This window comes from Natrix helvetica (genome assembly GCF_964273705.1).
Source record: "Natrix helvetica genome assembly, chromosome: 6".
Lineage (NCBI taxonomy): Eukaryota > Metazoa > Chordata > Lepidosauria > Squamata > Natricidae > Natrix > Natrix helvetica.
Genome location: NC_138553.1, coordinates 33,617,507 through 33,640,206, shown reverse-complemented (window position 1 = coordinate 33,640,206; position 22,700 = coordinate 33,617,507). Strand labels below are relative to the sequence as shown.

The 22,700-nt window shown below is 36.3% G+C and overlaps 1 protein-coding gene across 1 annotated transcript in view; it reads right to left on the bottom strand.

Moving 5' to 3' along the window:
* GRIN2B (glutamate ionotropic receptor NMDA type subunit 2B) overlaps positions 1-22,700 on the bottom strand; it is a 307,343-nt gene that overhangs the window by 41,987 nt on the left and 242,656 nt on the right. Inside the window, exons 5-7 of the mRNA XM_081958742.1 lie at positions 6,209-6,417; positions 3,786-3,957; positions 2,768-2,921 (exon numbers count right to left, since the gene is read on the bottom strand). Of these exons, the coding sequence (XP_081814868.1) occupies positions 2,768-2,921; positions 3,786-3,957; positions 6,209-6,417 (535 nt within the window). The remainder of the gene's footprint in view (positions 1-2,767; positions 2,922-3,785; positions 3,958-6,208; positions 6,418-22,700) is intronic.

Sequence of the window (22,700 nt, the reverse complement as noted above, 5' to 3'; positions counted from 1 at the left end):
AGGAGAACTCTGCATGCCACCTCTGGCATGCATGCCATAGGTTCACCATCACGGCCTTAGGATGTTACCTAGCCTGGTAACAAAACATTCAGAAACGAACTCACAAGCTTGGAGAATGAAACTCCACTCTCATCTGTTACATTATTCTAGAACTCCTAGTTATGGGAAAGAGGGAGCAATCATTATTGGCACCATTAAGCCCCATTAAGCTATATTTTAGCAGATATACATTTAGCATCACCTGTATGTTCTCAAGTATTTCTTCCCGATAAGAATTTGAAGTTGGCTTTTATAAAAATGAATGCTGAAATGTATAGGAGGCTAAAGTATCCACTCAGTATTACATTCTGCCATCTGACTTTCCCAAATTGCAGCATTCTCGGCATCCTGCCTGAGCATTGCATTAATCACAAAGACCTAGTCAATCACAGGGTTGTTGGGTTTTGTTTTGTTTTTTTCAAATCTCCAATTTTGTGTCTTTAACAAAATTAAATGCAAAAGTAGATGAAGAATCCAAAGAAACATAAGTGCAAGTACAAGTTTGCGGAACAGAGAGGAATATATCTTATTGAGAATCTTAGCAGTTTTCAATGTCATTAATCACACTAGCATTCTGAATTTGCCATTCTGGCTGGGTCTGGGAACATATATGTGATTCTACTCCTACACACCAAAAAGGTTTTCTTTCCTTCTTGCTTTTGGTTTATAGATTTGGAGTAAGTCACTGGATTTCTCTCAATATATATCTTGATATATAATTATGTTTCCCTTTCTATCTAATCCCTAGAAGGCATCAGAACTTTTAAATCAATATTTGGGAAATTGGGATAGGTGAAATGTTAAAACACTGAAACTTTTATCAAGATAAAACTGAAATATTGATCGATAGAAAAGTCTACCAATGATTAATGATGTGACCTATTTTGAAACAAATCACTCTGTTTCCAAAAAATAAGCTTCAGAGTATCAGGATGTTGTTGGATTTGGACTGAATTCTAGGTAGTCCAGTAGAAAGCAATAAATGGGAGCATCTTTGATTAGATTTAGTTAGTGAAGCAAAAGCACCATTTTTATAGCAAAAAACATAATGGTCTATTATCATACATATGTAAGATATATGACAATAGTTTATTAATAATATATATCAATATATCAATGTGTGTGTGTGCGTGAATATATATAAAAAGAGAGAGTTGTAGATAGTAGATGATAGCTAGCTAGCTAGCTAGCTAGCTAGCTAGCTAGATAGATAGATAGATAGATAGATGATAGATGATAGATAGATAGGAGACAGAGAGAGAGAGAGAGAGAGAGAGAGAGAGAGAGAGAGAGAGAGAGAGAGAGAGAGAGAGAGAGAGAGAGAGGTAGGTAGGTAGGTAGGTAGGTAGGTAGGTAGGTAGGTAGGTAGGTAGGTTGGTAGGTAGAGATAGATGATAGATGATAGATGATAGATGATAGATGATAGATAGATAGATAGATAGATAGATAGATAGATAGATAGATAGATAGATAGATAGATAGATAGATAGATAGATAGATATAAGAGAGAGAGAGACAGAGAGACAGAGACAGAGACAGATATAGATATAATTTGATATGTCTACCCTTTTTTGCAAAATTATTGCAAAGATTGAAAATATAAGGAACCTGGTCTTAATATAGTCTCAAACCTTACCTTTTTTATTTAAAAAGATTCTAAATATCTATGACTAGAAAATTCTATCTCATCTATAAAATGTCAAGAGTGACTTCTGGCAATCAAAGAATGGTCCATCTTTGCTCTATTTGAATGTGTTCTTCTGGGCTGCTTTTGAAAGAGTGCTTGGAATGCTGTTGTCACTGCTAACTCCTCATATAGAAATTGTGCTTTCATGGCTGTTCATGATATTTCTAGAGTTTTTCCAAATTAAGTTCTAAGTGCTGGTTATAATATTTAAGTTCTGGATATTTTAAGGACTGAATACCATATTCTATTGTTCATATGCTGAAACTTGCAGAGTGAATTCTACTTTAAATTCCACCATTGTCTAATGTATGGTGACAACTGCTTAGATCAGGACGAGGCTTTCAATTTGGTTGTATCTTGTTGATTCTGGAGTTCCTATCACCAGGGGGATAGCTTAGGGTTTTTCTAGGCATAATTCCAGAGTCTAACAAAGATTGACATAATTAACAGACCCTTTATAATGCTATAATATGCAACATTTGTAGGGATTATCTAAATTACTCCGATGATATATTTACTCTTATTTATTTAAGAAACTTGCCTGCTGCTGAATTCCTAAAGACATTTGGGAAACTTTTTTGAAAAAAAACATTTATTACTATATCATCGTGTTTTGCTCTGAGGGCTTTGCCAAAATGGATTTTATAAATCCCCAAAATAGACGGCTATATTCCAGAAATAAACTCCTGCATTTCTTTACATACAAGACAAAGTAATATTTCTGCATGGCATATTTCTGGGGCTAGCATCAAAACGGTTAGAAATCTTACTGTAACAAGCATTACCAGGCTTAAGAAAGTACAGGTAAAAGAGAAATATAGTTATACAATGATATTCACTAGAAATATCTAGTTTGAGAATCTGGTGCTTGCATTTCTAAGTTAATTTCTTATTCTCTTATTGGGTGTTGATTCCTGAATTTAGCTCAAGCTAGAACTTCAACAAATCCAATCTGCATATAAATGTATGCTTGTTTATTTAATCAGAAAAAAAGCTGCCAACATGTTTTTCTCTGCAAGTTGCCTCCAAAAAATGCTTTACCTAAAAAGGCAGAAGGTGAGACAGTCCCATTGCTTCGTGACACCATTACACTGATTCCTGTCTCAATGAAGGGAACAGAAAAATCGACCACTTCCGAACGCTCTGCATTTATGGTGAGGGATCCCACAGCCATATAGGCACGTTTGGCAACCACCTAGGATGAAGGGAAAGAACAAAGATCATTTTTGACATGCTGGCTGCATCTTTTCTGTTCTTCATCACTTCTCTGCTTCCCATAATAGTAGAATAAGGGACTGAACATTCTTTAAGAATAATGGAAAGTTTTAAAACGTATAATACCAATATTCATGACAGTAAGTTGAGTGTGTAAGCACATATGAAACACAGTGGATAGACACATATTAATCACTATCTATCTAACTGGCCTAGATAAATATAAAGTACGCAATAAAATAAGTTTCCAATTTAAACCCCGATTTTAATGACAGGAGAGAGAATGCAAGGAAAAAAGTAACAATATATTCAGAGGAATGAAAATTAAAAGAAATCAAATGAGAAACATCTCATCATATTAGAGTTAGTCAGTGTAATATAGCAGCTAATAGGACCAGGGAGATCAAAATCCATGTCCACTTCAGCCTTGGAAGCTCACTTAATCAGGCACTTTCTCTCCACTCAACCTAACACACAACAGAGAAACAACTTGGAGGATGGAGTTTTGCATTTGCTACCTTGAGCACTTGAAGGAAGGGTGGGGTGGGGTATATAAATTCAACAAAAAAATGGAACCAAAGAAAAGTATGTGGTTCAAGAATTAATGTACATATTGGAACATTCTTTCTTTTATTTGCAGTTTTCCTTTTTTTAACTTTTTACAATTGTGTAAAGCAGGGATTTTGTTGTCAGCAGCCCGAGCCAAGTATGGGCATGATAAAACTAAATTGCAGTTCAGTGATATGTATGTGTTACGTGACTGTATGGGTATGCATGCATGCATCCACACTCAGTTTTGTGAAAAGCCTGTGATGAGATAAAACTTCAGTCTGTCTTTGCTTACCTCACCAATCATTCCATTCCATGTTCCATTGACCTTCTTTCCATGCTTACCATTGGTTACCAAATAAAGATCATAGGTGAATTTCACAAACTTGGAAATTTTTTTAAGAATATCAATACAAAACCCTTTGCAACATTTCTTGATATAGGCAGTCTCTTCATCTGTTTTATTTCTAGACAAAGACAAGAAGATTTATTTTTACAGATTAAAAATATGCTATATCTGTAAACAAAAAGACATTGGTCCATGTTTGGCATCATGTTGTATTTAAACTTTTTAAAAAAAAACGTTATTTTGATGAACACCACATTTTTAAAAGAATTCACACTCTTGATTCTACACTGAAATCTAAATCTAGCTTTCAAAGATAGCAGAAACTGAACACCTTTAGTAGAAATATTGAAAAAGCAAATGTGATTTTTCTTTATGCAAAAGCAAGAAAATTCTTGCCAAAATGTGATTGAGAATTGAATATTTAGCTTATTTAAAGAACTGTCTTGGAATTTACACATGAACATGTATAGTAAGCAAACACAGAACTTTTAAGAGATAAGAGTTTGGGTAGGATTCCCTCCTTTCCTTTATATGCTAGGTCTGGCTTTAATTTTCCCCTGGTTTCCAAATACTGGTAGATCAGTTTTAGAAGAGAAGAGATAAGGGAAGAAAATTATGTAAAATCAAAGGGCTCTATGAATTCACAGATGGCCATCAAAGAAATTCTAATGCAGTTTCTTTCTGGGAACAATAAAGAATGATCTCTTACTGATACTGTCGATAACCAGTTCTTCTTTACCGGGATCCATATAAATTACAAATATAAGTGAGCAACAAATTACCTGATGGGAACTAATGATCAGAGTGAAGGTACACTTGCTCCTCTAAAAGCTACATATTATTGGATTGAAAATCAAGCGTCTAATATTTAATAAAAGTGGAAGGGTGCACTAAAACAACTTGAAATGTATCATGCGGCCATAGTAGAACTGTGGACAGTGCACATTGAGTGAAAGCTGATGCCTCTGAATACAGGATCCTGATAGCATAGCATAGCATAGCATAGCATGGCATGGCATGGCATGGCATGGCATGGCATGGCATGGCATAGCATAGCATAGCATAGCATAACATAGCATAGCATAATAGGATCAGAATCATAGCCTATTTGAAAAACTATTGCATCAATAATGATAATTCCTGCCTTGAGCTATCATAGAAATAGATGTGGATTCTACAGAACAAAAACATTTAAGATAAAATGCAATGGAGGGGCTTGTCTGAGATGGACGCTCACATTACGTTCTTGGCCCAGGGTCAGAGCCCCTTTATCTAACCATTGCCTTTTGTAGTGTTTCTTCCTCCTACCTTCAAAGCCATTTCCTCTTTCCTCTACATTTATCAACATCAGGGTGGAGACGAAAATGAGAGGGAATCATATCAAACCTGATAATCCCACCTTAGGCATTATCCAGCTATGTTAGCAGTAAAGATAACACAAGTGCCAGATAAGTAAATAGAAATAAAATAAAATATTAAAAATAAAATAAATAATAATAGAAAGAATAGAATAGAATAGAATAGAATAGAATAGAATAGAATAGAATAGAATAGAATAGAATAGAATAGAATAGAATAGAATAGAATAGAATAGAATAGAATAGAATAGAATAGAATACTGCATACAGGGTTGACTCAGGAAACACTTTGGATATTTTGGAAATGTTATCACTATGATGACCAAAGAGAGCTGAGCAATAGGTGGAAGCCAAAGGCAGAACTCTATAAGGAAAAAGGTTGGTTCCTTTCCAGACTCTTGAAAAATAAGCCGCACACAAACAAAATACATTAATTAAAACATAGCCTTAGAAAATTCCACATAAAAATATCATGCAAGAATATTGGTGTAATGAAATTAGATTTATTCTGACACTCAGAACTAAGTAAAACCTCACTTTTTAATTCCCTGATATTCTATAGCTGATTTTGCATTCCTTGATATAATGCCATACCATTTGAGTTAAGACTGGCTCTGACCCTGCTGGATTTTCAGAAAACCCTTAAGACCTGGCTATTTCCCAGGCATGAGGGCTTGGAGAGCAGGACAGCCCAAGAAAAGTGGTTTTATTAATTTCCTTGGTTGCCATTTTATGCCCCATTGTGTTTGTTCCAATTCTTTTTTGTTATTTTTGCAGGTAAACATTGTTAGCCACCCGGAATCATGTTTGCAAGATAAAGAGCCATATAAATCTATTATAAATAAATAAATAAAATACCCACCACTGAAAAGCCCACTTGATGCAGATAATGCTCCAGAATGGAGTGAGATAAAATGAATTAAACATGATTCCTCTGTAGTTGTATTGCCATTGTTGTAGGAAGAAACATGCTGAAAAGAAGGAATTACAAAAGCTTTTGTTGGTACCTACTCTGATAAAATTCGTTTTTGGCACGGAACCGTGTTCCTCATGCAGGTGCCACTTAATGGGTCCACATTTTCCACAATAACAAAAGGTGCTTCTTCAAGGGTCACTATGCTCAGATGGTCATCCTCACGTTCCTCACAGTTTGGATATAGCTCAGAACGTGGCCACACGTAATACTTCATCTTGAGGCGTTTGTCCTTCCACCATCCCACCTGAAATGATACGCAAAGAAAGAAAGAAATATATCATTGCTAAAACCATGCTTCAAATTTTAGTTCAGAAGGAACAGCTGAATACATACCTACAGAATGCAGAAAAATGATGTCTAAACCAAGAATTCATCAGGTCTATTTATAGATTTCATGTGCTTGTTAGCATTATTTATATTCTTGTTTTCTGTCAGTTACGCTCAAGACAACTAATTATATTCCAGTCAAAACCAGATAATCAAAACCAATAATCTAATATATCTTTATTACTTTGAACCAATCCTCTGAACAAAGGAAAAGAGTTAGAGTCAGATCCTAACAAAAAGCAACACTTTAAAATAAAAGTTCATCTGAAATAGTTCTGGCTGTTTTTCAAAAGCAATAGAGCTAAATGGAACCTCTCTCTCAGAAAAAACAATTGACCATTGACAAAAAAAGACTTACTCCTCATGCATCTAATATCAGGAGGATTTAAAATAAGGCCCCGGAAGCAGATCTCAATAACAGGTTCAGATATGAATGAGTGATTTTTTTTCAGATGAGCTGAAGTACCAGGGGCTTTAGAAATCAGAAACAGAGTCAAGCCAATTCTACTGGAATACTATAAAAGATGCAAGCTCCCATTTGAGGGCTTGGGCTTTGACAAGCCAAGTTTAAAGTCTCTTCCTTACATAATTCTTCATGTAACTTAGCCTGGAAGTAAGTGATGAGATCAACTTCAATTTTTCCAGGGAAGTATATAGTTAGTAGGCCATCAGCTATAATGCCTGCAGCCATCACTTTTTTTAACCTCTACCATTCCAGGTGCTTGCATGAAGCTGCAAGCCTGATTTTTAGCATAAATTTGAGCTTGTGAAAATTACTATGTGTGAGTTAGGTTGACAAGCAAACAAACAAATGAAAAGTTGCATACCTATTCTTATATGAAATGCTAGAAAAGCAAGAAGAATTAGTGGACAAATTTCATATTAAGAAATGAAAACTTTTCCACATAAAATCTCATTTCTAGGTTGAATTTATTGAGTATTTGCATTTCTTAACCATTAATTTGGTTTTTTGTCATCTCAAATGTAAAGCAAGTGGTTAATTTTCTGAAGCATATAGTAACATTTTAAATCAGGGCTGTCAAACTCATGGTCCGCGGGCCAGATGCATCATGCGCTGCCCACACCTGGTTTAGCGAAGGGGGGGAAAGTCCCGATATGTCATGTGATGCCACCGTGACAATGCAAGTTTGACACCCCAGATTTAAAGGCTGCTCAGATGAGGTAGTAGTAAAGTATGAAATACTACAATTCCTGAGTTACTACAATTACTAAACATTTTTCTATAAGCATATCTATTGAACAGGATCCTTTAAAAAAAATATAGTTTCTTTCTGTGTGACTGAATTAAGACTGATGATCCCCAACATGCAATATTTCTTTAAGATATGCCCAAATATCATGTATTGCACTTTTCACACATAAAAACTATTGCACTTGTATCTATATTCACTATCTTCTTTAACACTAATTATAATCTTGGTTAGCAGATATCATCCAAGAAGCCACGGGCTCAATGACTCTAAAATAAACTCTTGTTTGCTGTAGCTGTAGTTCTCTACCTTCTCCCACAGTGCTTCAGTTGAGGCAAACTGACAGCAAAGGTGATGTGGGTGGAAGACTGCCATCAACTCCAGTTGTTCCTTCTGTATCTACTCTATGAGCTTCAGTTCCCTGTGGCTGTCAATTCACTCTTTTCTGCTACATCTGTTGTTTCAGAATCACTAAACAAAAACACCTTTTTTAGTTGCAAGAGTAATTACTTTTGTATAGTCAAGAATTTTCTGGTGTTTTAATAATAGCATCCAATGCTATCATTAAACATTTATTGCTTCTTTAAAGCCTTGATTTGATTTTTTTAAACGACAAAATCCAATGTGAACTATGTGACTACCTCATTTCAAGAAATAGAAAGTCATTTATATGTATCGGTGACATTCTTACAAGGTCCCAAAGGATATTGATTCTGTGACAATAGAAGACTTAAGCGCTGAAAGGCATTAGGTCAACTCTTCAGTTATTTCAGGAAGTGGCACGAAGTGGTATTAAGGGTCTTTACTTTCTCTTAAGAAGCCACTACTATCATTCTCAGAAAAATTGTTTCTTAACCTATTTCATCCCACTTAACATCTCATTTATTTACAATGTTAAACCGGTATGTAATGCATATGTTTATGCATGTCTATGCACATATACTTTCCTTGCCTGGTTTTTTCAGTTCTGTACAAAAGAAGTAACTGAAGAGTTATCACCATTATCCTTTGAAATTTCTGCCTTAAAGATGAAATCAGCCACAATTATTTGTCCTGTCAATTTCTGCAATGTACCTCATACATTTTAGGATCCAAAATATCAAGAATTTATTTATTTATTTATTTATTATTATTTATTATTCACACTTATAGACCGCCCCCTCTCCCGGAGAGGACTCGGGGCGGTGTACAGTCACTAAAATACGTTGTAAAATACATACATAAAACAATTAAATTAAATACGTAGGTGAAGGAGGTTGTGAGACTGTAATAGAATAATAAGTAGAAGAAGAAGTATGATGTAATATCAGTTGGGCATTATTAAGATCATCTCCTAATTTCAGGGACTTCAACAGTATTCCTCTCTCTGCAGAGAGAGCTGGCTTTTGTGATTGTGTCCTGAGATAATTATAGAAGCACACAGTTCTATTTAACTGATTTTATTAAAGGTTGATAAAGTTTTCTTTAAGGAATTAATAAAGAGAAATATTGAGCCCATCCAAATATCAGATTGTAAATGATTTATTTGGCTCTAGGACAACCAGTTCAGGGTGATTAGTCAATTGCTGTATTATTTGACTTTTTCTGCCATTACTTTCTTGTCATCTCCTCAGAACACCTCCCTGTCTATCTTTCTACTTTTTTTTTTTGCTGTCCCATGGAATACATCACTGAAATGATCAGCTAGCTATAGGTGAAAGATATGCTAGAAATCTGTTTCCCAATATTTAGAAATTACATTGGTCAAAAGATATTAATGTTGCTTGTAGAATTAATTAGCATGAAAAATGTTCATGAGCCTAGAGCTAACTTAAAGCAGGACGTGCTAAACACCTTGCAGTTATTAATGGGATTTCAGTTTGACAAAATAGGATAGCTACATAGCCAAAGATCATTACTGCTTCCTCTTATTTATCAAAGTGGCTATACAAGAATTTAATGTTATAAGGAGAAAACTGTATTTTTAGTGTGTATGCTCATTTCTATAATACAAATAATCATTTCCCAGGAATGATTATTATCTCAGATTGGCAACCATCCCAGATTATACAAGTATCACAATTTTATTAAGAGTTTATTAATCACTGGTTTCATCCTTTCTCCATTTCCATGCTTTCTACAACTGTTAAAATCTTGCCCTCTGACTTAGTCTGAAGAGGTTTAAAAAGTATATGTTAAAAGCTTCTATGTTTAGCACACTGGACTAAAATATAATGGCATATTAGGAATAAGAGCTTTGGGAATTACGGATGGTACCTTCCTAAAACTATTCCCCGCCCTTTTTTTTTAGTACTTTGGAGGTAGTAAATTGACAAATTTGCTTAAATTGAATAATGACTTTCAGTTCACATGGAAGACTTAGGCAGTGACAATTAAAATATCCTTGGGTTTCTCTCCAGATTTTTTAGCCAGCATTGTATATGACCAAGTCAAAACAGCATATAGCAGACACATGGGCCAATTGAACCTAGCTGGGTGGCCAACGTTTATTGCCAGTGAATCAAAGAGGTACTCTTGGATTTCTCTATAGGGTTTTTAGATTTTTCAAAAGATTTTTATTTAGATAGATACATGATAGATAGATAGACAGACAGACAGACAGACAGACAGACAGACAGACAGACAGACAGACAGACAACTAGTTTTTTTTACCTTGTGGATGTTATATTCTTTTGTAGCTTTTAAAATTATTGCTTGTGTTTTACCCTTCCTAAGCTTGTCTATGACCATAATAAAGATGTGATTTGATTACTTAAAGCAGACAAATAGTTCATTATCTACAGAAGGAGGATTTATGTCAGTGGACAGTCAAATAATGTAAGATATTCTATACACAATATAGAATAATATAACAAATACATGGTTATACACATATTGCCACAAGATGTAATGTAATGAAATGAAATGACATTTTGGATTCAATATGATTAAAAAAGAATTAAACAAAGTAATAGTGGATCATTCCATAATTGTTATTATTTATTCAGCTTTATTAAGCTTTCAGATGGAGATTCCACTTATTGGAGAGTTAAAATAATAAAAAATACAATTGCTCCAAGCTATACTTGTAGAATTTGCCAGAATGTGTCATAAATAGATATTTGATCTTGTTCTTCAGGGCAATAATTGCATCTCACAGTTATCCTCACCCTGGCATTTAGTATTTGGATTTCAGATCCAGCTCATCTACATGGTGCCAAATTGGGTGAGGCTAACATGCAATATGTATAACAAAAGTCACAATAAAGCAAAATTAAAACACACACACACACACACACACACACACACACACACACACACACACACACACACACACACATATATATATATATATATATATATATATATATATATATATATATGCTGGTTTTGTTGTATTCGGGTCTTTTCCCGTGTAAGGTTGAGATTGTCTTTGCAACGTTTCGGCAGGATCTCATCTGCCATCTTCAAGCGTGGGCTTAAAATGGGAACGGAGCTGCCGTCTTTCTATAAGTCTTGGTGGGAGGGGATGGGGTGCTGGCTTTGTTTCAGTAAGTGGAATGATTGGTTGTGTGATTGTATCATGATTGGTAGATTGGTGCTGATTGGTGCAGGCTGTGTGTGCATTGTTGTTTTGTATTGTAACGGCTTGGGTGGTGGGTGGTGTTCGTTTGTTGGCTAAGGCTGGTTTCCAGATGTTTGGTAGACGGGAGGTATCATCACCTTTGTTCATGTTGTGGGGGTGTTTCTCTATTTCGATGGCTTCCATGATTATTCTCTTGTGGAGGTGTTCTGTTTTGGAGATGTTAAGCCCACGCTTGAAGATGGCAGGTGAGATCCTGCCGAAACGTTGCAAAGACAATCTCAACCTTACACTGGAAAAGACCCGAATACAACAAAACCAGCATACCTACACCCGTGAAAATCTACGAAAACACACACACACACACACACACACACACACACACACATATTCATACAATATGCTTAATGACAACTACAGTATTTTCCAAGCAAATTAATAACTTTATAAAAATAAAAGCATAATAGTCAATGAATATAATATTAAAAAATACAGGAGGAAAACCCTATAAAATGTGTAACTTATTGCAGCATATTACAGAGATGCTTACATTCTCAAGACTAATCTGCGGAATCTAATAATTACCATGTTTGGGAGAAGAGAAATATCTTTATTGGATGCAAACCAATAACACAAGCCTCCTTGAAAAGACTGCTAATAAATAGAATACCACAACTGAAGAATCTTCTTTCTCTGTATTTCTCTGCAACTGAACAATTATCTCAGGGTTATGAAAAAGACACATTTGACTATTCTGAGTCCAAGATGTTTAGGATGTTATCAGTCAAAAGCAAAACATTGTATGTCATATTACCTGTATTACCATATCATTATGAAATCAAGGTAATCCAATAAATAGGCTAATTTTAGGCTAACAGTTACAAATTACTTTACTGCTTTGTTTTTATATATTTGCTGTTTTAGTCAATTGTATGCTTCCAAGAATCACAGTTTGTGAGATGGGTATATAACTGTAGTTAAATAAATAATATGAGTTTCACTGATGACACTGAGATTTATTTATCAATCCACTAAATAAATAAATAAATAAATAAACGAACAAACAAATTATAAATCATTTTGAAATCCCTTAAAAAAATGTTTTAAGCAAACATTCTGAAAGCCAGTTCAATATAGTGGCTAAAATACCAGATGAGAAATTAGGAGATTGTGAGCTGTAGTCCTGCTTTGATGACAAATATGGCTAGCTGACTTTGGCCCAGTAGCCAAGTTAGAAGGCAATGGTAAACAACTTCTAAACCTCCTGCCCAAAAACCTTCTAGGTGTCTTCGATAACAAATTTGTATTAAGTAAAATATTTAATTATAGAGAAGGATCAGGAAACTATACTAGAAATGTTATAAACATCGGATTCCTCATTATTTGGCATATACAGATAATCCTCAATGTACATCCATGACCGTTTGAAGTTACAATAGCACTAAAAAAAAGTGACTTATGACTTTCACACTTAACGATCGTTGCAGCATTCCTATGGTCATGTGATCAAAATTTGGATATTTGGCAACTGGCTCAAAATTATGATGGTTGGAGTATCATGGGGTCATGCGATCAGCTTTTACCACCTTCTGACAAGCAAAGTCAATGGGGAAGCCAGATTCACTTTACAACTTGACAAGAAAGATAATAAAATGTGGCAAAACTCAATAATTGTCTCACTTTGCAACATAATTTTTGGGCTCAAGTGTACTTGTAAGTTCAGAACTATTTGCGTTGAATTTAAAACAATACAATTTCTAGAATCATTTGTTCAAATCATTTCTATGATCCCACCTAATATGCATCATACGATTAAATTATATGGAGGTTCTAAACAGCCAATGAACCCTTATCTCAACATCAGGCTAAATGCAGAAGTGATAAGGGAAAATAAAGATTGTATAATACAACATATTTTTTCTATTTTAAAAAAAATCTCTGCAAGCTAAAATTTTCCACCTCAATAACCAGATTAAAATTGAGGTATGAATCATACAATGTAAGTAGGCCATCAAGTCCCTTTAAACAATTCTAAGTGAAGGTATGTCTACCACCTCCCAAGGCAATCTGTTCCATTTTTTAACAGCTCTTACCATAAGGAAAATTTTCCCGAAGTTCAACTGTAACCTATTTCCTTGTAATTTAAACCTATGGTTTCTTACCATATTTTCTTGAACAACTCTGCACAATTCTGCTCTGTATTCTACATGATAGCCTTTTAAATACCTGACGTCTTCCGGAAATCTTCTCTAACTCAGGTTAAAATATGACCAATGCCTCAAGCTTTCCTCACAGGTCTTTCCGTCCACATACTTGTATCAATTTGCTCCAGTTTGGAGAATTTTTTTTCGAAATGAGGTGCCCGGACTCAGGCATAATATTTTAGGAGTGGCCTGACTAATATGGAAATGAGAGAACAATAACTTTTCTTGATCTCGGCACTCTTCTTTTATTGTTGCAATCTAGGATTGTGTTTGCCTATTTTGTAGATACTATTGTCTCACATTCAGCTTGTATTCATCAAGACACCTAAATCCTGTTCACACGCACTGTGGCAAAGTATAGTTCCCCAGTGTTCTATATTTCCGTTCTTTTTTTACTTACATAAATATAGGATTTGGCAGTTGTCCCTGTGGAAATTCATTTTGCTGCTTTTGCACAGTGTTGTCAGGATCTTCCTAATTCTTCATACTTTCCTCTAATGTATTTGCTATCCTACCCTAAGGTTATGTCTTCTGCGAATTGGTTAATCATATTTTATAACCAATCATCTAAGTTGTTTATAAATATGTTGAACAGCACAAAGCCTAGAACAATATTTGACCTAACATGCTTAACTGAACATCTTTTCAGCTTGACTCATTGCCTACAATTGTTCAATTCAGTTGCCTACAATTGTTCAGTTTTTGTCTAATGATAGCATAAGTCCAGCTCACATTTGGCCCTCTTCTGTACTAGGATCTTTGGAAGACTTGTTAAAAGTTTTGTCAAGTCAAAGCACAATTATGTCAACCATATTCTCATGGCCAGGTCAACTAAGCTAATCATTGTATTAAAAAACAAGGTCAGCTTAATTTGGTATGATTTGTTATTCAGAAACCTATGCTGACTCTTACCAAGCTATGGCACTCTTTTTAAAATGCTGATTAACATTTCTCTCCCCCCCCCCTCTTTTGAAGATAAGAAGATTTGTCTTTCTCCAATTCTCGAACACCGTGTCAATCCTCCGTGATTCTGGAGGTCACAAAAAGAGATTTGCTTGTGTACCTCCTTGATAATAAAATCCATTCCATTTCCTGCTGATGTCCTTTTTAACACTTACTTTAGTTAAAAGTTCCTGCTTCCAAAATTGTTTCTTGTGCTTTTTCTTATTGTTTATAATTGTACTTTCTATTTCATATTAATGAGAAGTTCCAATGCCCTGTGCTCCATTTAACCTGCGGGTTTTTGTATCTGTGAATCCACTTTGTACTTCTTCCAGTCTGTTGATACTGTCAACCCTGAAATCTAGTGTGCTTGTGTAATTATGCTCCATTTTCCATTTTTGCAGTACCTTGAATTCCAAGTTTATGCAGTCATTTCTTCCCCAAGGTTCCCATTGCTTTTATTTCTTCAACTACCCAATCAACCAACCAACCCAACTCTTCCATACTGAGTAGGACCAGATCTAGAACAGCCAATCCTTTTCTCTCTTCTATAACCTCCTGATGTTAATCAGTCACAGCAAGACTCCTGAGGATTTCGAGGGACTTTGCAGACTTGGCTGAGTGGAATTTTCAACATATGTCTATACAGGTAGTCCTCAAGTTACCACCACAATTGAGCCCAATTTTTTTTTTTGCTAAGATGATTGTTGTCATTTTCCCCCCATTTTACAACCTTTTTTTGCCAAAGTTGTGAAGTGAATCACTGCAATTGTTAAGTTAGTAACAGGGCTGTTAAGTGAATGTGCCTTGTCTATTAACTTTGCTAGTCAGAAGCTTGCAAAAGATGATCACGCGGCCTTAGGACAATGCAGCTATCATAAATATGAACCAGTTGCCAAGTATCTGAAAGCTACAATAGCTGTAAGTGTGAAAAACAGTCATACATTACTTTTTTCAGTGCCACTGTAACTTTGAATGGTCACTAAATAAATGGTTGTAAGTTGAGGATTACTTGCATAATTAAAACATTCTGTTATTATTGTCATGTCTCTGATATATGTGTAATTTATTCCAGGAATACAGATTTTTTTGGCCGATGTGGAGATCCATAGAGATCCATAGACAACATACCTGTACAACAACATACCTGTATTATTATCCAAATCCCCCAAAGTAGATCCTTGTGATTAATTTCTTAGACCTCAAAGGATGTGACAATTCTTTCAGATATAATGCCACTTCTTCTTGCCCTTTACTTAGCCACCCTTCAATGAATTAACTTATTCCGTCTATGAATTCTACTCATGAATTTTATGCCACAAGATTTCACTAATGCCTTTTAGATTATATTCACCTTTAGGCATTAGGATTGTCATTTGCTCCCTAAATTCTGTGCATTGTATTGGAGTGCTTGGGTTACTTAAATTATTCCTTCCTATAGGTACACCGTGCTCTTTTCTGGAGCCTATTCCTTCACCCCCAAAAGGTTTCAATTTAAAACTCTCCAGTTCAGATTTGTAAGGCACCATCTATGGACATTTTTCCTAGCTTTTGTTAGGTGTCACATATCGTTTACCAGAAGTCCTTCATCTTAGAACTGCATTGGATTATGAATTGGAATCCAAACTCTTCCCACTGGGAAGAATCTAAACTGGGGTAGCCAGTTGTTTACCTGAAGTATCCTTGTCTCTCTTCCTGGGTTACACCTTTCAAACAAGAAGGATTGAGGAAAACATGACTTGTATATCCATCTCCTTCATCCACCTGCCCGGTGTTTATAACACCTTAAGGAGTCATCAAGCCTGTGCCTTGCTGTCACATTTCATCCTGTGTAGTAAAATGCGGGTCCAACAGTCATGTGGAAAGCATAAAGAGCATTCTCTACAGGGGAAATCACTCCTCTACCATTTAACAATGCTATTCAAATGTAAAGATTTCATTGGATTGTTGGAGATGTAGAGCAAACCATGTCAGATATTCTAGCTTATTAGAAAAGTAAAAAAAAGGTGGGGCAGGGAAAGGCATGACAAGCACAACATGTTAAGCAACTATAATATTTAGTAGGAATGAAGGTTTCTTGGCTTCTCAAAAGATAGCAGCCTTGTTATATAGATACATGGTCATTGTGTGTATTGGGCATTTTTCCTAAAACAATTCTGATAAGTCACAGCAGGATTTAAAGTGGTGGGAAAATAATCAGTTAAATAGAATATTCAAATAGAAATGATTAAAAAATACTAAGAAAAAGCAGAGGGCATAGAGAGAAAGAACAAGAACAAAAATGGTTTTCAGATAGCCTTTGGGAGGGTTTGTATGTTCTATTACACTAATACAATAGCTGTTCTGTCTTCTTTTTAATTTGGATTCACATCTAAAATAATTAGAACATTCAATCCAAAGGACGGATTAATACTGCAGACAAAACTAATCCCACACATTCTCTTATTCTTAAATTAGAATACTGCAAAATCTTTCTGAATTCCCATTGCTTAGACCAATATAAAATACATTAAAAACATTCATTGGGAGCGGGGGGAGAAATATGTATAAATATTGTAAGCAATGCATAGAAACCAGGATCATTGATCCTATTTATTTAATTTACATGGATAGCTAACTCACAAATAGAAACAATGGATTATTTACATATGAGTAGAAAACTAGGTAAACCAGTAACAAAATGATATAGGATAGATGTGATTAAATCACAGCATATTCCAATGTTATGTCAGGCAGGCTCATCAACACTCTGGCCCAAAGTCTGGGGAGAAACCAAGTTTTCAGGTCCTTACGGAAGGCCAACAGAGTTGAAGCCATCCAAATATCTTGAGATATGTCTTCCAAAGAGCAGATACTTTGGCAGAAGCTGCATAACTCCTAGGTTTCATAAGATGTCATTGTTTTATGGAAGGAGCCTGAACAGAGGTGGGGTTCAGCCAGTTTGGACCGGTTTTGGAGAACTGGTTGTTAATTTTTTGTGCAGTTCAGAGAACTGACTAATCACATCACTGGCTGGGCCCACCTATCCTGCCCCTCCCAGTTACTCCTTATCTCGTCTTGCCCACCTAGGCCACTCACTTAGAGTCATGCCCAAGGCATACTGCTGCTGCTCTCTGGTTCCCTCACTTGCCTCAAACATGCGGCCCAGCTGATCTCTGCCTAGTGAGCCTTCCTCGCCCTGCTGGCTCCCATAAAGCCTCCGCAGCTTAGCTTGCTTGCCTGCCTCCGCCTCATTGCCTGCCCGCTGGCAAACAATGGATGCTGTAGAGACATGGCAATTTCCTACATACCATTCCAAGCACTTTCCCCCCCTCCTTGCTCTGACAAAATAAAAGGCCATCTAGAGATCGCGGCTGCCTGCTGAGCCTGCCTGGTGCATGCTGTCAAAAGGAGGCTGGGGGTGGGAGAGATGGAAATGCCCCATTTTCTGCCTCCATTGGGCTGTCTGCACTGGGGGAGGTGGGGGAAATAATTGTGATGGGGAGGTGGGGGAAATAAGCAAAAATCCCACTCATTTCGTACTCACTAGCACTACGGTGAATCTCTCTTCCAGCTTGCTGGTTCGGGCGTTGGGAACTTGAGGGGTAGATTGTGTGCTCTGCTGCTCCTTCAAGCCCAGCTCTGGTTGCAACCAACCATCCAGACCCTTGGCCACCAGCAGGCTTGTTAAGGTATGCAATATGCTGCCACTAAGTTCCTGGGTTCCCCACATGAGCGCTGGAAGTCTGGTACTCCTTCCACACCCACTCAGTCACATGACACACACACCCAGCCATGCCTCTCCCCCAACCAGTCACTAGGAAGAACCAGTTGTTATATTACTTGAATCCCACCACTAAACCTGAAGTATGCTCACCTGCCAGATCTTGTGGGATGAGCAAAGACAATCAGAGACAGTCAGTCCTCAAAGCCTACCTGAAGAGCACTATAGGTAATAATTATATGTATAGGTAATAACCAACAACTTTAATAGCGCCTGGAAGCCTACCAGAAGCTGGTTCAGTTCATAAGCATACTGTGATGTGCCCATAACTACCTATGTCACCACATTCTGAACTAATTTTGGATGTCTTCAAACATAGCCACATCTACACTATATTTTAAGTAGTCCAAGTGGCAAGTACTCACAGTAGGATTGATTGTAAGCAGAACTTTCTAATTCAAGAATGGGTGCAAGTAACATACAAGATTTGAGCAAAAGCCCCCTTGGTCATGACTGTCCCCATTCTTCCAACAGAAGCCAAGTAAACCCCAAATTACACACAGTTCTGTCTGTAGGAATTCAATCCTATCCAGAACTAAACATGGAGAGTCTCCAGAAGCAGAAGATTCCAAAACCTACAGACACTTGAACTTGCTTGGGTGAAATTGAAGCCTGTTCTTCCTGAGATACCCACAACCTCCAGAAGTTTGATGATACCACTTGGTCAACCTGGAGTTGACAGGTTGTACAGCTGAATATCATAGATATTTTCAGAATAATTCACCCTGTACCAGTGGGTTACCTCCTCAGGAGTTTAATATTAAATAAGAGTGCTGAAAGAGTAGAATTCTGAGGGATGCCAAAGAGCAGGAGTATTAGGCTAAACCTATCTTCTCTGCCAACGCCAACTGGAATTAGCCACAAAGAAAGGAGAATCCAAAAGGAATGAAGACCATGCTTCTCACTCTTAACCCTCAAAGTCAGCTATAATGATTGATGGTAATGAAACCAACTGAAAAATCCAGAAAGTTTATTAAAGATGCACTACCCTAGAGGTGGTAATCAGCAGATTCTGACCAGTTCTGAAGAACCGATAGTAGAAATTTTGAGTAGTTCGGAGAACCAGTAAAAACCACCTCTGACTGGCCCCTTCCCCATCTATTCTCTGCCTCCCGAGTTCCAGCTGATTGGGAGGAAATGGGGATTTTGCAGTAACCTCACTAGAGTAGGGAGAGAAAGGAGATTTTACAATATCCTTCCCCTGCCACACCCACTAAGCCACGCCCACTAAGCCATGCCACACCCACCAAGCCACACCCACAGAGTCAGTAGTAAAGCAAATTGAATCCCACCACTGCACTACCCTAGCTTACCCTGCCAAAAATCTTTATTGTAAACATTTGAACATGTTGGAATTCTGTGAATTGTACTGTTCTGGAAATGGAGGTATTTATTAATCCTGATATGTCCCCTAAATCCTTATTTATACTACAATGATTTAGTGAGGAATTGGAACTGAGTCTAAGCTTTAACCTGCTCCAGCAGACTGGATGACATTCTTGCACTCTACAGCATTCATCTCCAAATCAACCATTTTCCAATAGAAGAGACTAATACCTTTGCATTTCCCTTGAGCAATTGCTGTTGCTTTCCCAAATATGGAAAGACATGCTGCAGTTAAACGAATAAACTAAATAATAAACTGACTACCCCATGTCTTTCCCTCTTTTGAAAAAGAACAAGGCATCTCAGAAAATGTTAATACATTAAGAACTTTCCCTGCTGGAAAAATACATTGCAGGCAAACCGAGAGAAAGCATGCGGCTTCTTTTCCCATCAAGAAAAGTATAAAATGGTAACAATAAGTGCTTTGAGGGAAGCCAGAAGCCAGATTGGAAAACTAAATTTGAACCACAGGTATAAGGTTTCTGGTAATAGGTGAAGGGGAAAATGTGGTCCAACCAGAATCAGTGATATTTTGTCAAGACAGGATTATCAGCCCATTTACTACAGTGAATAGTTGAAAAGGTGGAATTATTTGCACAACACTGGAAGGTGAAAAGATTCCTATTGATGAGAAGGTGATTGGGAAAATAATAGAATGTGCAGAAATGAATAGATTAACGCTGGCAATTAAGGAAAAAGAACAAATTGAATGTTATATGATATGGGAATTATTTTATCAATGGTTAGAGAATAAAAATGGAAGTTGGAAATTATTAATTAAATACTAAAGAGAAGAAAATAAGTTAAGATAGAAACATAAACAGTATGATAATTGTTAGTATGAGGAGGAGAAGGATTATTATGCTTAATGTCATTACAGTCTTATCAGGAGATAAGTTAAGAGGGGGAAAAATAATTAGGCTCACCATATTCAACTGTTTAATATACTATAATGTTAAGATTAGAGAATTAATATCATGTAAAATGATGTAAATTTTGATGGTTATTGCACAGAAATATTTGTACCCAGAGGACACACTGTTTAAAGAAAGGTGGGATTTATACATTTTTTAAAAACATTAAAACTTTTATTATTATTATTTTTAAAATTTTTAATTTTAAAAATTATTATTTTTTAAAACATCCCAAGTAGGTTCTTTTAATCCCCTTTTATCCCCATAAGTAACTTGCTCATTCGGTCACACGGGACAGAGACCAAACATTTTGTGTAGGGCAATCCAGGAACTGAGTCGGAAAGAGTCAGAGATTTAACTTGCTAACAAGAACCCAATGTTGCAGCCCTTAAGAGCTTTCTGGATTGGATTGGCATTTATAAAGTATGAAAAAAATGGTTTCGCACAAACACCATAAGCTTATCAAGGAGCTCCTTTTAAGGAAGCCGATACCAGGTTAAATGTGTTTATACGCTTCTGTAATCCATGGAGATTCATAGTGATTTATAAACCTCCCAGATAAGAGGATTAAAAACAATACATCAAAAGAAATAAACCAAAATAATGAATTTGAAATTGTTTGGAAATAAACTCCATGCCAGAGGAATAAGTGAACATCAACACATGCTATATCAGAGGGCTTCCTTCTTGACAAATATCACCCTTCCCACAAGCCTTTGAGAATAGCTAACTCCTAATGATTTAACACAATGTAAATAGGGAAGGAACTAGTCTAATTTCTACTGTTGCAAAGGGTTACAACTGAGAAAGCTTCTTACCAAGACTTCGGCATGTGACTTTCTCTTAAAGAAGGCCTCAAGAAAACCCAGTCTTCCCAATCTTATTGGCGAGAGAGAAACCAGTAGGCAGATACCCAGATCCCAAGCCATGGATGGTTTTATGGATTAAAATAACAAACCAGCACTTTAACTTTTTTTTTGTTGTTGTTATCTGGGTTGCCATGGTGTAGGCCTGGGTCTAATGAGAAATGCAAGCACCTTTGGCATTTTCAAATGCTCAGACCACAAAAGACTGTAAAAGCACTAAATCTGGCTTTTGGTTTTGTAAGAAGATGAAGCCCACTGAGCTATAAAATTTGATGTTCATCCTAACAATACAAAAAGATTGGTTTGTTTCTAATTACCATATAAAAATAACCAATCTTTGAAAGTTCAGAATCTGCACTACACAAGATGCTGCATACAATATGTTTCCATGTATGTCACTTTTTGGCACATTGTGTGTGTGTGTGTGTGTGTTGTATTGTATTTGTGCTGATGAATAAATAAAGGGAGACTAGTATAGAGCCGAAGGACAGAAAGGGGGAGTAGTGAGCTCCCTCCCATATTTGGGCATACCAGGTGTTGTAACACAAATACATGTGTGTGTGTGTGTGTGTGTGTGTGTGTGTGTGTGCGCGCGCGCAATATTTTTCACTGAGGCTGAGCTTTCTCTGTTCTCACTCAGTTCTTTAAAACATATTTTTAGCAGGAGATCTTTCTAGTTTATAGGATGGCCTGGCAAACAGCATTAACACTTTTACTGAAATTACTGTAAAGGATACTTGTTATAACTGTACTGTACATACCTATTCTTTGAGGCCATGGCACAATTTAAGTTCAAAAATGTTTTTGGGCTATTCTAAAATCATTTATTGACACAAGAACCATAAACCACTGACCAGAAAGACTGGATGTTGAAAAGTGATGCTAAAAGAAATACAAGAGCCAATGTAGCGTAGTGATTAACATTTTGGACTAGGTTCAAAGAGACCAAGGTCCAAGTCCACCTTTAATTATGGAAATTTACTGAGTAACTTTGGGCCTGTCATTCTCTCTTCAACCAACTTATCTCAAATAATGCTGTTGTGGGGAAAATTGCAGAGACCGCAATGCCTGCTCCCTTATGCTCTTGGAAGAAAGAAGGAATAAAATCAAATGAATACATTTTCGCTTTTATTTACTTAAAATGCCATATTTAGAAATGTAATTAAGAAAATAATAAGAACATAATAACAGCCCTGCTGAATCAAGCCAAAGCAAATCTTAATCCAGGATTCTGTTTCTTACAATAGTCAACTACTGTAGATTTTGAGGGGAGCATGAAAGCAGAAGACAGAGACATAATCTTCTTCCACCATGGTTCCACTACAATTGGGTTTGTTCGTTTTCTTTCTGAA